Below are 17,254 nucleotides of genomic sequence, written 5' to 3'. Positions count from 1 at the left end.
CCCTCTCATGCTCTCTCTCTCTCTCTCTCTCTCTCAAATAAATAAATAAATAAATAAATAAATAAATAAATAAATAAATAAAACGTGGCTTGTTAATGAATCTCAACCTAATGGTGACTCCATGTCAGTCCCGACGAATCCAGGTTCCTGTTTTCTAGGATCCTTGGCAGCACATTTAGGCCTGAGCGGCTCTCTGTAGTGAGAGTGGGTAAGTGGGGAGGAGCGTGCAGGGTGTTCTGAGGCCACCTCAGATGAGCAGTTTCTCTCCTCCCCATGAATGTTGGAGATCGGGCCGCAGAGGGGGTCCTGTACCTGGCTATGCTGCAGTCGCTTGGGAGCCTGTGACACGGAGATCCTAGTACTGTTCTTAGATGCTGGTCTGGCAGGTCTGGGGCAGTGACCAGAACTTGCCCATGCGCTCCGCGGAGGTACTGTGAGGCAGGCCTGGGTGCGGAGTCAAGCATTTATTTCTAGGCTTGTAGCTTGCATAGGAAAATGTTTCAACAGTCAGAACTTTCTCTGAATGCCATAAAATGTAAACAATGACTTTTTGTGTGGGGGTGACAGAACCCCCGTTTCACCACAAACCATAGGTGATTAGCAAGCCACTGCGAAAGGGAAAACACAGGGGAATCTCAGTCCCCAAAGAACCTCAACACAAGAGGAAAGAGACTATATTATGTGAAGGTTTCAAGTTGGGGCCTGTGGAAGCTTCCAGATCAGCTTGTTAGCAGGCCCCCCACTCCAGTTCCCGGGCTCAGGCAGCCTCTTGCTGACGGGTGCACACACTAGGCTGCTAAGATTCTAGGCAGCAGTTGATTCACAGGAGCGGCACGCCATCACCTCCTGCTCTGGAGGTGGATTAGTTTGCTTTCGGGCCAGCACAGCACCTGGAAGTTTAAGAAGGACAGGACCAAAAGACAAGGTCTTGCCACTAAACCCAGAAGGCTTTGTAACTGTGACAGAAACATAGGAAGCGTGAGAGCACAAGGCAAAACACCAGCAGGCATCCTCCCTCTGCAGGGGCCTGCGATTCCGGGGTGTATGCACTAGCCTGCCTTCTCTGTTTTATTCTTTTACTTGAACTTTGTGTCCATGATCTACAAAACATTTGTGTTGAATCACTGATGGAAAAGCAACGCTTTCCCTCAGAGAGGTCTGAAGGAAGTGGCGGGGGAGTTGTAAGCACCCACATTTAGACACGTTGAGAGCTTAGCGGGCCGGTTTCACGTGGGTGCCAAGTCAAGCATTTATTTTTATGCTTGTAGCTTGAATAATAAAATGTTTGAACAGACAGAACTTTGAATGCCATAAAATAATGTTTATAAACAATGACTTTTTTTTTTTTGTCTAAAGAAAACAATCACTCATTCACAACAGAGCAAAACTTTCACACTTTTTTTTTTTTTTGAGAAAATGATTCTTCAAATATACAATCCCAAATTGGGTGCTTTTTGGGTATTAACTTTTATAAAAATGAAGTTTGCTACCACTGTGCTAAGACCCTGAGGGGTGTTTATGCACACTGCACTAATGAGGCAAATGGATATTTGGGCAGGATACCTTTGCAAATGAAGATCAAAGTCAAAAAGAAAAAAAACAAATTCACTTTATTTTAAAGACAATGATTGGCATACAGAAGGTATGCACCAGCATAAAATAAACTTTCATGAAAAGCATTAAAATCCATTATAAATTAATTTATTAAATAGGTATTTGGTATATGTGATGGTTTTATTAGATATTACTCTTATTTATTGCCAACCCCCTCCCCCAAAGTCAAAACAAATCAGAAAATCTCATAACTCCAATTTACACTAAATAATTTATTTTCCCAAAATGTGTATGTGTTCTGAGATGTGACACATGATACAGTTCAATTGGTCATTCTCTATCAATCATAATATGACAGGACACAAGAGGCTAAAAATGGCTCATCATAATTTATTTTATGTTAAAATGTACAGCTTTTTTTTTGTTTGTTTGTTTTTTTCTTTTTTTTGAAGTGACTGACTAAAAAGAGAACAGATAAATACAAGAGTGTCGCTGGCTCCTATTTTATACAAGGATTACGCCTCTCCTGCTTGGCCCTTACAGTCACCCTGTACAGGTACAAAGGCTACAAAAAAGGAAGCAATATAAACAGACACAAATAACTTTTTTGCTTTTTTACATGCGGTTTGTAAGCTTAGTTTGAGCTATTCACAAGCTACTTCTCTATTTTTCCTTAAAAAATAACTCCAATATTTTATAAAGATAGAAAAATCTACAGATGGAATGAAAATGTAAAGTTAGAGGCATTTCCATAAAATAGCAACTTTACACCAAATTCACTATTTTTTTAAATCCTGCCAAGTATTTGGACATATATGAAATGTTTCAAAACCTGACAGATAAACACTGAGATATGCTTCATTCAATAAACAGAAGTCTGCATTTATAAAACAGAAAGCTGCCTTTTTTCCCCAAAGAAATCTGTCACCAAAATGGAAAAGGGTCTCAACTTTACACCAAACATTTAGCAATAAAACCCTTTTTGACTAACCAAATGGGAATAGCTTTTATAGCTCTTTACAGTTTTATAATTAACAAAAATATAGTTTTTTTTTTAAACCCTCAAATTAGGGCACCCTAATCAAGGCAAAAAACTTAAGAAATGGCTTACTGTTAGCACAACACTTGTACAGTACTACAAAATGCACTGTCACTAACAAAGACATTAGCGGCATGCTGAAGTGTCACCTTAAACAAAATATACAATAACTGAAATGCTAAAGGCATTTACATGGAGTGGACAGGGGGAAAAAAAAAGTTCTAGGTTCAGTATTAAAACAGATAATTTGGTGGGGGCGGGGCTTGATATCCACATCATTTAATGGAAGCAGGCACAACAAGTGGCTGCCTTCAAATTGTAGTCCAGAGAGGCCTTCCTTTGCAGAGAACTTCATATAAAAGTAACAGAAACAAAGATACCAAAAAAGAAAAAGGAAAAAAAGAAAAACAACTTGTATAAGGCTTTCTGCTGCATACAGCTTTTTTTTTTTTTTTTTTTAAATAAATGGTGCCAACAAATGTTTTTGCATTCACACCAATTGCTGGTTTTGAAATCGTACTCTTCGAAGGTATTTGTGCAGATTCAATCCAATAGTGATGCCCGGGGGGGAGGGGATCTCGTGACTTGCCCCTGTTGCCTACCTTCTCATGTAGGACCCGTTGAGAGACTGTTTGGACATGCCCGTGTTCATGTAGCCGTGATGTCCGGGGGCCGTGTACATCATGTTACCGTGGGGCGGGGTCTGCATCGGCTGCTGGGCATATGGCTGGGTTCCCATCATGCCCATCTGCATCTGCATAGGGTATTGGGGTGTTTGATTCATGTAGCCATGATTGCTGTGATAGCCACTGTTCATCATCGGCTGGGACATGCTGTACCCATTCATGGCATTGAGAGTATTCATGTTCATGTTCACGGAGTTGACATTGTAGGCTGGGGCTGGCATCAGGTTCACACTCATGTTCATGCCCCTCTGCATCGTTAAAGTCCGTGCGGGACCCTGCATGGCTACAGTCTGGGAGCGCCCATAGATTTGCGACTGATGGGTGGCAGCGGCTGGTGACAGAGATGCCGATTTGGTTCTCATGGAGACGTGGCCCTTGCTGGCGATTTGGGTTTGCAGTCTTTGGCTGTGGGAGATGCCAATATTTGATGCAGCCATGTTCCGTTGCAGAAGAGGCGGTGGCAGATTCATCGGAGGAGGAGTCAGGTTGGGGGGTGGGGTCATGGTAGCTTGTGCTTGGGGTCCCCCAGGGACGGAGTGCGGAGACTGAGAAAGCTGAACAAGCCCTGTGTTACTTAATGGTGTGGACAGAGAGGCACTGTTTGCATAGGAAGTTACAGCAGCGGAATGGCTGTAAGGCAATGAATGATCAATAAGTGTATTAGTTAACTGCTGTAGTTTGGCAAGGCTGAAGGTGGCTGATGGCTGTGGGTAATGCCCAGCCCCAAAATCACTTTGCCCCATTCGTTCATATAAGCCAAGGTTGGCGTTGCCAGTGTCGGGGAGCTCGGCCAGCTGCATCGGCGGGCTGAAGTTGGCAGCCATGCTGCACTGAGCCAGCTGCTGGCCACTGCTCGGAGGCCGCTCCACGACACAGCCTTGAGGAGACTTGACACTGCAGGTCGGGGGTGAGCTGATGCTGGTCTGCTGCAGCAGGCTGCAGCTGCCACTGATGTTGGACATCTGCTGGGTGACGGCACAGCTGCTCTGTGTCAGACTGCTAGAGGTGAGGCTGCTATAGGAGCAGCTGTTCTGCGAAGAGCCGTTTCCGCAAATGCTGCCGCCCATAGTAGAATCATAGCTACTTGGGTTTTCGTAGTTCTCGGTTGTGCTCTCAATACTGCCCAGGTCACTAAATCCGCTGTCCACGACTTGCTGTGAGTGGTCAGACACTGACGGGACATCCATCATTGGACTGGTCTCCATGTTCTGCAAAGACGGCACCGAGATGGCACTTTGATCTGGGCTGATTTGGGCATAGCTGTTTTCCAGGGCAGGAACGCTTGGGCTGTTGACAGAACGTACTGACTGGCCAGGATGGGAATGGACGGAGGAAACGGGGCTACTGTGGTCTGACTGCTGGCAGTCGTCCAGGGCGGTGGCGATCTGTGGACTTTGGTCTGCATGGGTGTAGTTCTGTAGGCTTCTACAGGCCTCTTGAGTCTCGGCGCAATCCTGAAAAGTATCGTCCTGTTCACTGTTCTCCTGGGTCAAGGACTGAACTGCCTGAACGGTCTCGGAGTCAATTTCCATGGTTGCAGTATTTCTCTCTTTGAACTCAGCATCCACTTCTTCACTGTTCTTTTGGTCCTGCTTCTGGGCCTCTTCTCCTGGGCATTCCTCATCAGATTCAGGTGCAGCTTCAGTGTCTCCAGCAAGCTCCTTAGGTTCGCTGTTACAAGCAGCTGCAAGGTCAACGCCACAGTCCATTAAGACCTCTGAGTTCGAATGACTAGGCCGGACACTAAGGTCTAAAAAAGCCTCCTGGTTTTCTAGTACTTCTTTGAAGGCTTCTCTTGGGCGTTCTTCCTTTTCTGCTTCTGTACACTCCATGTGACTGTCATCTTCATCATCTGCATCGTGACCCTCGTTGTGAGATGGCTCTTCATCCTCTTCCTCCTCCTCTTCATGATCATCCAAGGGAACAGGGTCTTCTTTGTCCATGCAGACTTCTGGTTCTTCTTTTTCCTGACTTTTAGCACCACCTGGGTCTTTTTCTACATTTTCTTCTTCTTCCTCCTCCTCCTCTTCTTCCTCCTCCTCCTCTTCGTCGTCTTCTTCCTCCTCTTCTTCCTCCTCCTCAGGTTTGATTAGATCATCTTCTGGTTTTTCACCCGGCGATTTATTTGGACTTATAGGTGCACATGTTTCGTCCCTTCTGTTTTCGTCCCGAGGCAGCAGGGGCTCCATGGTTTCCTTGACCTCTTCCTCAATCCTGGTGGGAGTGAGGCTGGTTTTGTCTTCCGGAGTCTCCTTCTGTTCTTCTACTGTTATCTGGTCATCAGGTTCCATGGGTGTCTCTGGTGGGGTGTACAAGTTCAGTTTAAATCCAGTCTTCCTCTCTTTGTTTGGCCTCCACTTAGATAGACCACGTTTTGTTCCTTTTGGCCATACTTGTTTGCACTTTAGAGGTTCAGGATTGTCTCTACTGCCGTCTTTCAAGTTATCTGTATCATCATCCATATTGTCTTAGCGAGGAGACAGAAACGGGAGGAAGAAAAACAAAGTCTTAGAAAGCATCACCTTGAACAACTTGAATTCATTCTTCTAAATTAATTAGTATACACTGCTTTTGATTTCAAGAGTTGATGATAAAGACACAATCAAAACTAATATAGAATCATACTGTGCTATAAACCAAGTAAATAACCTAGGTTTGGGAAAATAATGTGTTTCAAATAGTCCCTCCCTCCCTCCTCCTCCCCTTCCAACAGAAAGTTGTGCTTTTTATAGAAAGCACATGGATGCAGACAGCTATAATAAACTGCTTTGAGTTTAACAAATAAGACATTCTCTGATGTAAAAGCCTAGTATTCCACAATGTAAAAAAAAAAAAAAAAAGTCGAACATGTCCAAATTAGAAAACTACAGGGGAAAGGGGGTTAACAGTAGCTCATCTCCAAAGCACCACTGTCCTGGAGAAATGAACAGACGCCTAACTCACGTATCTATCCTGAGAGAGTGAACTTCCGTTTGTGGACATTTACTACATTTAAATGATCTCAGATGACACTATTTACTTTGATCTGAATTTCTCCCTGGTATAAAAACAAACTGTGCCCCTCTGAAACAAATGAAGAAATACCTAAATATCCCCAATACAAATGCATCTGTACTAGAGGATCATCATTTTTGCACGACACAAACTATAATGTATTTACCATGAAATGATTAAATATTTAAACTCTAGGTATTCTTTTGATCACTAATTCTGTCCACACTGTATTTAGGATCAATTTGTTGCTCGAGTGTAAGGTTTGAACACTGCAGTAAATAAGAAAAAAGCCATAATGTTCACGTTCATTTTAACTTGGCTAATCTTATTTCTCCTGTACCTTTCTGCACATATGAATATAAACAGATTTGTAAATACATTTATCTAAATATAAGCAAGCAAATAAATATATGAATAAATACAAATATAAAACACCTAAGTCTTCATGAGATCTTTAGAAAGAAAGTTAGAAAGCTCACACTGACCTCCTGGAGGTCAATGTAAAGGAAAAACTTTACAAAGAAAAACAGCCTTATTACAAACATTACTTTGGAGAACAGACATAAGATCTCACATTCAATGTGGAACAGAGATCCTTTCTGCCAGAATGGAGTGATTTCTAATCTAATCAGTACGGAACAGGGTAAGCTCTTAGTTCACTTATGTAATAAAAGGATTACACATAAACTTACCTGCAAATATTACATTCAAACTGGCTAGCTGAGAAAACATAGGTGAGGTATACTGATTCCTTCAGAAGTACAAAGTACAATACCCAATTAATAGTCACTCCAAAGTGTCCAAATGGTTTTATTTCTAGTCACATGGGCAGATAAAAACCATGCCAATGCCCCTGGATTCCACATGCTACTGGACCTACCAGCTTTTGTAGGAGCACCTCTCTAAATCAGAAGATGAGTTTTCTGATAATTACGGAGATCCTGAAAGGAATCAGGTTAATATGGCCACTTAGAATTTTAAAGGCAAACTGCCCAGAGTGGAGAATAAAGGTCGTGATGATTCCTTTACAGGCTCCTGAGAAGAAGTGGAAATAAGTCTCAATGTCTACACACAAAAAATGGTATCTTGCCGCAGCTTGTTGTTGCTGTTTGTCTGTTTAAAGAAACTAAAGAACAGGGGTGCCTGGGTGACTCAGTCAGTTGGGCACCCGACTCTTGGTTTTGGCTCAGGTCATGATCTCATGGGTCGTGAGATAGAGTCCCGCATGGCGCTCACCGGGGAGTGTGCTTGAAAGATTCTTTCCCTCTGCTCCTCGCCACCCCTCAAATAAATAAATAAATCTTAAAAAAAAAGAAAAAAGAAACCAAAAAACAAGGCTTGGATTCTTTATACCCAGGATAAGATGTCATTCTCTCAGCAAACTACTGCATATAGCAATAGTATTGCAGTTAATTATGAAAGTCAGGAAGATGCTTGCTCATGCCCTTAAAATTGTGACTTTTCTTTTTTTTTTTTTTAAAGATTTTATTTTTTAAGTAATCTCTACACCAAACATGGGACTAGAACTCACAACCAAGAGTCACATGCTCCACCCACTGGGCCAGGTGCCCCAAACCGTGGCTTCTCAAAAGCAAGAGACACCTGTAGTTCCCAAAGAAATGAGATGCCCTGTTTCTAGATTAGCAGGGATACTAGAATAAGTTTTTTATATAGAGTCATTTCAGCTACAGAAAGGAGAGACTGTCCACAGATCCTTACGATTCAGCTGGGAACTCAAGAATCCAAGCCAAAAGGCAAGGAATGGTTGCTTTTAAACAGGGCAGCAAAGACAATTCATTGGTGTTAGGTTTTTTTTTTTTTTTTTTTTTAGAGGATGGGGTGGGGTGTCCCTGCCAACAGCAAACTGTAAAATAGTAACTTAAAAGGAAGGACAATTTCCTGATTTCCACATTATTCTGTATTATCAAAGCTAATACTGATGGTGTGGCTAAGTTTAAATGATTCTTGATAATAAAGTATCCTAAGACACCACTAATTATAAGCTGCATCATCGATTTCCTAAATTTATTTTTCAGGAAGAAAGAAACTACAGCATTCGATGCTTACATTGACAGGAATAAAAATCCTGACTCTGGAAATATTAAGTGTGAAAAAAAGTACCTATGAGAATCAAGGAGATGCAGTGTGTTTCTTATTGAGACTTCAGAATTTTTGAGGATTAGCCAATTTCTGGAAAGTAAGATGAACCCACCTAGAGGAATGTTCTGGCCTTAGAAGTTGTTTAAAATAAAATCCAATTCCAGGAAGAAGGGATAGAACCTTTTACGAATGAGAGAGGACAGATGAGCACTTATTCCTGGTGGGTCAACACAACCCCCGAGCTGCCTCTGGGCGGTCATGCATGAGACATGCACAAGGATGAGATTTTTATCATCCCTCCACTTACTTCTACAAGGGTCAGCATTCTTAAAACAATGATTGTCTTTTTCTTCGTCTTCCTCTGTTTGTCTTTTCTTCCCAGGCTGATGTTGGAAGGCTTTTCTTAGGACTGGCTTCCCGCCGTCTTCCTCTACTTCAATCTCACAGGTAGGCTCCAGGTGCGGCATCGGTCTCTCTTCGTCTGAGTTGTCAAAGGGCTCGTTCAGGACTTCCGTCGTCTCAGAAATGGTCTCAGTTGTTACGCTGCTGTTGATCCTCCTGCGTTTACGACCCCTTTTCTTCTTTAGCACAAAAGGCCTCTGAAATTAATTCCGAACATAATACATAAGAGCTCATGAGAAATTAAATGGTTGAGTCGATAGGCAGCAACCATGTACCGAAGGCCTGTCTGAGAATCTTACACGTAGAGACTTCTGTAATGCCTTTGTACTTCACCTTCCATCTGATGTTTAACATCCCTGTCGGGCTCTAACTACACAGGCAAGTGTTTTCCAAATAAAGCAATTGTTTACTCAAGAAGATGCTCTGAGAGGGAACATCGCCTCAGCTTAACTGTAGATTTTAAAAGCCAAGGTTTGCTTTTCTAGAATACATTTTCCAGTGGTACTTGCAGACTTCAATATCCTGTACATCAGTGCTATTCGGTCATCATGGACACAGATGTTTGCATAAATGTTGCAATAATCGACCCGCCACTGGGTCACTCATTTAATACTTGATAACTGTTCACGGAGCACCTGCTATATGCAAGGCGCTGCAGGAGATTTGATGGTGTTCCCCATTTCACAGGACTTCAGAACGATGAAAAGGGAAAGAGGATGGGGTACCAGAAGAATTATTCTGTTTAAAATGTTAAGAGAGTCATGTATTGATGACTGCACAGATGTCAGCAACTGATTAATTCTATAAAATATTATAGAAGGCCTAAGGCCTCTAAAGAATGAAAGGACATGTGAAATCTGTCTTAAATATTTATACGATAGGAATTTTTTTTTCTAACTGCACCACAGGCTGGCACAGATGACTCTCCATAATAGCAATTATAAAACACTTTTGCCCAAGCAAAAGAGTATTTAATGAAACCAAATTAAAATACAGGAATAACACATTTGCTGCTAAAATGTAATCTGTCAATAATGGGTCTGAAAAATTATTTAAAATACATTGCAAAGAAGGTTCAATATACTTGGTTAAAACTCAAACTCTAAACTGTATCCAAGAATTACTGTTGGCTCACATTAACTCTCTCAACGTTCACATATAAACCTGATAATCATATTCTGTAATTTGACATTTATGGTTATTAACACCCCCCCAGTCGGCCTGCCCTCCCTAATCCACTAGAATTTACCCAAACATGAGTATAGCCAATATAAAGACCTGGTTTTCTCCAGATTGAATCCATTTATATGATGGGAATCCATCTCATGCCTTGGATAATTCTGGTTTTTGATGTTTTTAAAAAATACCTGAATACATTTTCCTTGTAAGAAATCAAAAGATGACTCCCAAGCCTGAAGTTTACTTTTATGGGATGTTCTTTTCTACTCCCTCACCACGCTGCCCTTCCACTAACAACAGACTACCAAGCTGGGAGTTAGAACAGCAGGTTCTTGGACAGCAGTGCACAGGATGACTTTGGGGCAGAGCCTCAGCTTGCGTCATTTCTGTAAGTCTTGGCTATACTAACAATAGCTGGCCCCTCACTATGTCACAGATACTGAAGACAAAGATATCAGATCTGGGTTGAATAAAATTACCCAAGGACAAAATCAATTTTTTACTTTCTGCACAAGGTGTATCTAGAGAGACCACCAGGCTATGAGCGATTTCAGCAATGGGACTTGGATGCAAATGCAAAGTATCAGCATCAACACGGAGAGCCTGAAGTACCTTCACAATTCTATGCCGGGAACAAGAAAAAGAGACAGTTATCAGGAGCGCTGGGCTTGGAGTCGGAGTACTCATCTGGTTCTGGTTCTGGCTCCACCTCTAAGGAGTTGTGTGACCTTGGACAAGTCTCCTAGCCTCTTAAGGCCTTGGTGTTTTCATCAAAATGCACTGAACGGTGGTGTGAGTGCTCTCCAGGGCCCTTTTCTGCTCCCATTGCCTGACTTACTCTGGTCCCACAAACCAGCAGGTGGCAGTAACTACTAGACGAGGAAGCCCGCCTGTCCCTGTTTTCCGGTCCCAGCACTAACAAACCTCAAAAAGTAAACACAATCATGGCTGTAAGATAAACGATTATGATATATGATCAGGAGGACTGAATACAAATAAACTACATCTAAAGAATAGAGAGTGAAACAAATACTAATAGATTGTTTGCAATGACAAGATTTGATTGAAACGGACTCAGACCGCAAATCTAAACAGACACATACCTTTCTCTTTATGGCAACTGATTGTGGTTTAGTCAATCTTGGAGGAGAACTCTGTATATTTTCTTCTTCCTCCTCCTCCTCCTCTTCCTCCTCCTCCTCCTCCTCCTCTTCCTCCTCCTCCTCCTCCTCTTCCTCCTCCTCCTCCTCCTCCTCTTCACTGCTATCTTTAGACAGCTCCATCAGCTGCCCTCGCTCCCCTGCCACTGGCCGGCTCTCCGGGGAATGCAAATATTTATTTTTCGATTGTACTTTTGCAGGTGATTGCCTACTGTTCGCTCTAGAGGACAGGATTTCTTGCTCCTCCTTTTCCCAGCAGCTAGCTTGTTCCATTAGCCGCTCAGCCTAAGTGGGGGGGGGGGATAAAAATGGTGGGCCAGTGAAAGGGCAGTTAAGCCAGAGCCTCTAAGGATCAAAGGCAAGGACCTCTTAAGTCGTTTCTGATCAGGACAGTCAGCCAGCCAAGCAACATTCCAGCTGCATCATCTCAGGACTCTCTTGCATCAGTTAGGATAACAAATCAAAGAAGATTGGGTTTCATGGGATATTTAGCAGTATTAATGATGCAGCGAATTGATTTGAGTCCTTTATCACTACATTGCATGCTCACTGGCATGGAGCACTTTAAGCAAGTTCATAAACACAAAGAATCGATTGACACTGCAGCCTTGGAGCTCAGCACCAAATGTGATCTGATTACATGCTGTCAGTAGTGAAAAATTCTGCTTTGTGATCAATGATAAATGTTTCATTTTTCATACTCAATTCAATAAAATTATCATGTCTTACCATGCAACCTCAGTTAGGATAAATTAGTGCCATATCATTTCACAAGCTCTCTCTATATAACCAAGCCTTTGACAATGATGGTAATGACCTTCTTAGCTTAAGAATGCTGCAAGATTGAAGTCCCACAACTTAGGCAGATGAAGCCAATCATTACCTCTTTCTCAGCTTCTCGCTCTTCTTCAGAAACTGCAGCATTAGAAATTAAAATTGGGGTCCACCTTAGACTTTCTGGATCAAGCTCATTGGTCCGGGAACAGGTTTTCAGCTTTTCCATGTGGCCCAGTATCAACTTTTCCCTTCTAATGATGACAAATCTGTAATGTGATGAGGCAGAACAAACTGCAATCAAAAGCTGAAATTTCATTTCGCCTTCACACATTGACAAATGCTAGCACTATTACCCAGGGTACGATTGATGAGAAAGCTCATCAATGAAAAGGTATAGCAAATTGAAATCTGACCAGCAAAAAAGTATCATTTCCTGTTTTCTATTTAGGAGAAAGGTTTTGATAATACCTTTTATCAACCGCTTATCTTAAACTAGAATGTATCCCCCTAACACCAGGCACCCTTCCTAGTGTAAGATGCTTGAGAGGCAGCCAGTGACGTGCAGGCATTGGTACTCACCTGCCATCCCGTTTGTCAATCATATGGAGGTGCTGCAGGGTGGTGGCGATGTCATGTGGGCACATGCCCGTAGCTCTGCTGATGGCCTTGATGCTGATGTGCTTCTCTTGGTGGTGGTAGAGATATTCTAAGATGACGCTCTTCCAGTAGGCCAGATAGGAGAGACGGCCCAGATCAGAGAGTGGCTTTTCAGGAGACCCTGCTTGGCCTTCTCTTCTAGAAAGCAAATAGCCTAGGGCAGAAAAAGCCAAAGTTGACCTCACTGTGGTGTTTTCAGACGTTGGAATGGGGGCCACTCGGAAATAACATAAGTAGCAATAAGGTAAAAACAGCACATCAGACTTTATGTATGCGGTCTCTTTTCCAGTTACAGTGATTTGATCTCCATGAAGTTTATGCTTCTGAACCTTTCATGGTAGCACTCTAAGTCAATAGCTAGCGGCAGCATTCCAAATATACATCATGGCATATTTCACAGAGCTAAGGTTGAAGACGTTACTTCTGATAAATTTCAACATCCAAGTTTCTCACCAGCTTTAGATTCTTTCAAAAAACGAAATGTCAGGCACTTACTCAGAAATCCTGTCGAGGGACCACCCCAAACATTAATGGGCAAGTTGTTTTCCACAGGAAGGACCTAATGACCCTTTGACAGCTGGGTCTTAATAAAAGAGAAGGGTCTCTGTTGACTCAGATTCTATATTGCTTGTTACATTTAACTAGTCGGCTGATCTGAAGCTTTGTTTTAGGACTAATAAAAGAATGTCTTTTAAGTCAACTGCTGCAACTCACATCAGCTCCACTAGCTCTATTTTCACCTCTTTCATGTAAATTAATTTATAATCCAACCCCAGAACGTTGCTTCTACGAATAAAACAACCTCCTTAAAACAAACTGTTTCTTCGTGTATATTCAGAAAATCCCTGAGCATGGTTAAGCTTTTGAATGTGCATCCTACAGCATTACGGTGAAGGTTCCTTGGCAAAAGGACTTTAAAATGATTTAAAACTTTAAATCTACTTGAAGGTAATTAATGAAAGCTGGCGGCTGTCTTGGTAATTAAGAGCCACTTACGGAGTAAAGAAATGCTACAAACTAATAACGTCTACCTTGCTCTAATTATCGATTTCAATAGCCTCACCTTCATGAACTTCCTAAATTTAAACAAACATCAACCACATGCAGTAGGTGGCAGCAATTACAAAATCATGCTGCTCTGTAAACCACCCAAATCTTCAGCAGTTTTCTTCTTTATCTACATTTCCAAAATGGCTGCATTCTCAAGAATTTTCTCAATTTTGGATTTTTTCTTAGAAGGAGAAATCATGCTTCTGATGCATTTTCCTGCCTCTCAAAATTACTGCAGATAATGCAGACTAGAGAACAAGAAATCCAACCTGACCCTAGAAGAGTGTAACCACAGCATTTTGCATTTTGACAGTTTTAATCTGAATGTCATTATAAAGAATAAGCACATATTTAACTTTACGCTTTCCTGAAGTCTTTTGACTTATTTGTCTCTCTAACTCATGTTTAAGTGTAATGTAGTTGATTGAATGCAAACAAGCACCACAAAAATTTTACAGTCAAACCGCTGTCGACACGTCATTCAGCTGCATACTGAGGCTCTCAAGAGCAGTGTGTCAGGAATGCTAACAGTGATGACCATGGTGCTCAATCCAGCCCAGATCATGCCCTGTCAGTTTGGAGAAGAGCTCTCTGTCACTCAAGTACAAAGGGTGCCCAGACCTCACGACACAGATAATTGGCACGTCCGTCACCTGCCTCCTAAGTACTTGGCACATGCTGAGAAATTTACTCAGTTGGCTGGAGGACCCAGCTCTGTCCCTGTGTTGGGGGGGAGAGGACCACAGTATCCAGGCTATGGAACTATCCCCCTTGTGACCATGAGATCCCACAATTAAGAGGCCCCTGCAGTGACTGTGAAATTCCCTCATCCCTCACTGGTTCTTATCTGAACCCCACAGTTAGGGATGGAAAGCCCCACCCCCGCAGCCCAGCAGAAAGATTTCTATACAACCGCGGTCAGAAGGCAGCAGGTGCCCTTCCTACCTTCTGTTCTCTGCTACTAGGAGCAACCTTACCCAGGAAGCACATGGATTTCTTTGTTCTGTCTTCTCTTCCCTCAATCCCTACCCCGGGCTCAGCCAGAATCCCCCCAAAACATATTTTACATTACACAGCTGTTCATATTTTCACACCCTGGGGCAGTACAAACACACCTTTATCGGGGCCTCAGCTTAAACTGGTCAGGCCACTGGAACTCTCGGGCAGCCTAGGGTCTGTGGAGAGCGTTTAAGCATAAACTTCTCAGCACCTGCAATTCCCACCACGGTAGGTGGTGGTCTCCTGGGACAACCCCTTGTACACAGTGTGCAGTGTGTGACTGACACTGCTACGGGAGACTCCTGGAGCCCTGGGTGGGCTGGGGAGGCGGCGGCAGGGCACCAAGCCGCACTGAGCATGCGTACACTGAGCCCGTTGAGCCCACTGGACTTTCACAGCAAGCACCTCCACACCACACCAGTGAAGGCTATAAAGCAGGAAGGCTACCAACATCTGACAGCAAGTGATACCCTCCTGCATGCTGGGGAGAAAAAATGCAAACCAAAACTCCAACCAGAAAACATCAAGCAGGTTTCCAGGGATGCTGTGCGCCAACATTTCAGACCACACAGTGCCACTGTCTAAAGGCATCACTGCATTGCCTGAAGTTAGTTTTTCCTTCTCTGACTCATGAGACCCTCAAGGAGCTTATCCCAATGGAAGGAACTTGAACTTAAGCTGAAAGCCATTTAAAAGTCCACAGTCTCCTCCTGAAGGGGACATTTTAAAATTAAATGGAATCCATTTCCACAATCAAAACGACCAAAGGTTAATTTCTTTGATTCCTTACTACTTAAGTGAAATCACTTGTAATATGTTAAAATGTATAGCTTAGAAGACAAAGTTGTCAGGTCTATTCTACTCCACTGGTGCACTAGGCAGGAGGCACTTTCCTTCAAAAAAGCTATAGCTGGTAACACTTCACTATTCTGACCTTTGTTTTATTTTTTAAAAAAGATTTTATTTATTTGAGAGAGGGAAAGACAGACAGTGAATGAGAGGGACAGGGAGAGAGAACCTGAAGCAGACTCCGCACTGAGCACAGAGCCCGACGTGGGGCTCGATCCCACAACCTCAAGATCATGACCTGAGCCGAAACCAAGAGTCGATGCTTAACCGACTGAGACACCCAGGCGCCCCCTACTCTGACCTTTGTAACATGGAATGATTTAAATAATGAATTTCTTGCTATCTTTTGTTTCCTTCTCCTTTTTCTAGGCTCCTCAAATCATAACTACTACACAGCCAATTGACAGAATAATTTTTGGTAAGAACATTTAGGTTATTGAGTAATTACAGCGATGTGGTGGTTTAATGTTACAGCTCTTACATGTAACTTACCAAAAAGATTCCAAGTAATTATCTAAGATGCAGGGAAATAAAAAGCACTTAACTTGGAAGCTGGTGTATTATCCTGATGATCTGAAGCAAGTACAATACACCCCTAGTGAATAGATTCCCACAGTGCTTGAACACCTTTCCTTAACTGAGGATACTTTCAATCAGAAAACTTGAACTATCCCTGGGGGGACCTGGTTGTTCAGGCTAAAAACAAAGTGGTGTTTGGAGGACAAATCCCAGTAGCTGCAGCATAATTAATTGCTGGTGAAATTATTCCCTTTAAATTGTCTGTGAGCCAGAGGTGCTGGTGAACAGCACTTATTCTGTGATCAGGAGACTTGTAATTGGAAATTGATTGGCCTGTAAGCCCCTTACCCACATCAACTATCTTCATACTATTGAAAGCTGGCTTTCTCTTTTGCTTTACTGGAACGACTTATCCAAAGGAGGATGAGGTCTGAGTCTCAGTTTATGGACCACACACTTAATTTAAAAGATTACCAAAGTATTTGTTTAAGGGGAAAGTTAAGAAAAGCAGCATTTCTAAACTGTACTGACTGCATAGGACCCAAATTTACCTCACTTCCGTAAAGGCTGACCTACTTGTAGTAGAGAATCAATTCTCACATTAACTAGCCCTGATCCCTTGTGTTTGAAATGGTTAACTCCATTCTAGGGAGAGGAAAAAAAAGTGGTAGAAAGTTGCCTTTGTGTAGACAGATCTATTAGGATAAGGAGGGAACTATCTAGACAAGGTCAAGATTTGTTTTTACAGACCTAAATTCCCAAATTAATTGAGCTCTCAGCGTATTAAGTGCAAGGTTAACCCTTGTTTAATATGAAACATTCCTTCCTTTTGAACTAGTAATATTTCAAAATTGTAGACTGGACCAGAAGTGGAATAATGTTAATGGATAAGGATTTCCCCCCACAAAGGCAGCCACCCCTCATTTTGCACACCTTCATCTTCTACCATCTGGAACCAAACCATATGAACTTCCTCAAATACAAAGTGTGAACTTTGGCAAGCGACTCCCAATTCCCATCTGTCTGGATTATATGAGTCTGGGGTTACTAGTTGCTTTTAGGGGAAGATAATCTTCAAGGATTACACACCCTTCATCAGACACCTGTTTAGCTCAGCAAACCTTGCTGAAAGGTTCGTATCACTAGACAGCACTGGGTTTGCAAGCCTGGGACCTGACACCAGGCCAGGGATTTATGGCAGCTCTTGAGCAGAGGAAATCCGATGGCTCTAACCACGTATCTCGTGACTAGGGACGGAAATTCATTGGTCTGTGCTCATCTGTTACTGG

The 17,254-nt window shown here is 42.5% G+C and overlaps 1 protein-coding gene across 3 annotated transcripts in view; it reads right to left on the bottom strand.

Annotated features, from left to right (window-relative positions):
• Window positions 1–1,858: 1,858 nt before the first annotated feature.
• KAT6B (lysine acetyltransferase 6B) overlaps window positions 1,859–17,254 on the bottom strand; it is a 170,340-nt gene continuing 154,944 nt past the window's right edge. For all 3 annotated transcript variants that reach the window (XM_044916078.1, XM_044916079.1, XM_044916080.1), the window contains 5 exons: window positions 12,471–12,702; window positions 11,998–12,157; window positions 11,058–11,399; window positions 8,681–8,972; window positions 1,859–5,746 (listed from right to left, as the gene is read on the bottom strand). In XM_044916078.1, coding sequence (XP_044772013.1) covers window positions 3,192–5,746; window positions 8,681–8,972; window positions 11,058–11,399; window positions 11,998–12,157; window positions 12,471–12,702 — 3,581 coding nt within the window. In that variant the 3' untranslated portion in view covers window positions 1,859–3,191. The remainder of the gene's footprint in view (window positions 5,747–8,680; window positions 8,973–11,057; window positions 11,400–11,997; window positions 12,158–12,470; window positions 12,703–17,254) is intronic.

This window comes from Neomonachus schauinslandi, chromosome 6, assembly GCF_002201575.2.
Source record: "Neomonachus schauinslandi chromosome 6, ASM220157v2, whole genome shotgun sequence".
Lineage (NCBI taxonomy): Eukaryota > Metazoa > Chordata > Mammalia > Carnivora > Phocidae > Neomonachus > Neomonachus schauinslandi.
Note: the sequence above shows the minus strand (reverse complement) of the source record. Positions and strands in the feature narration are given on the sequence as shown.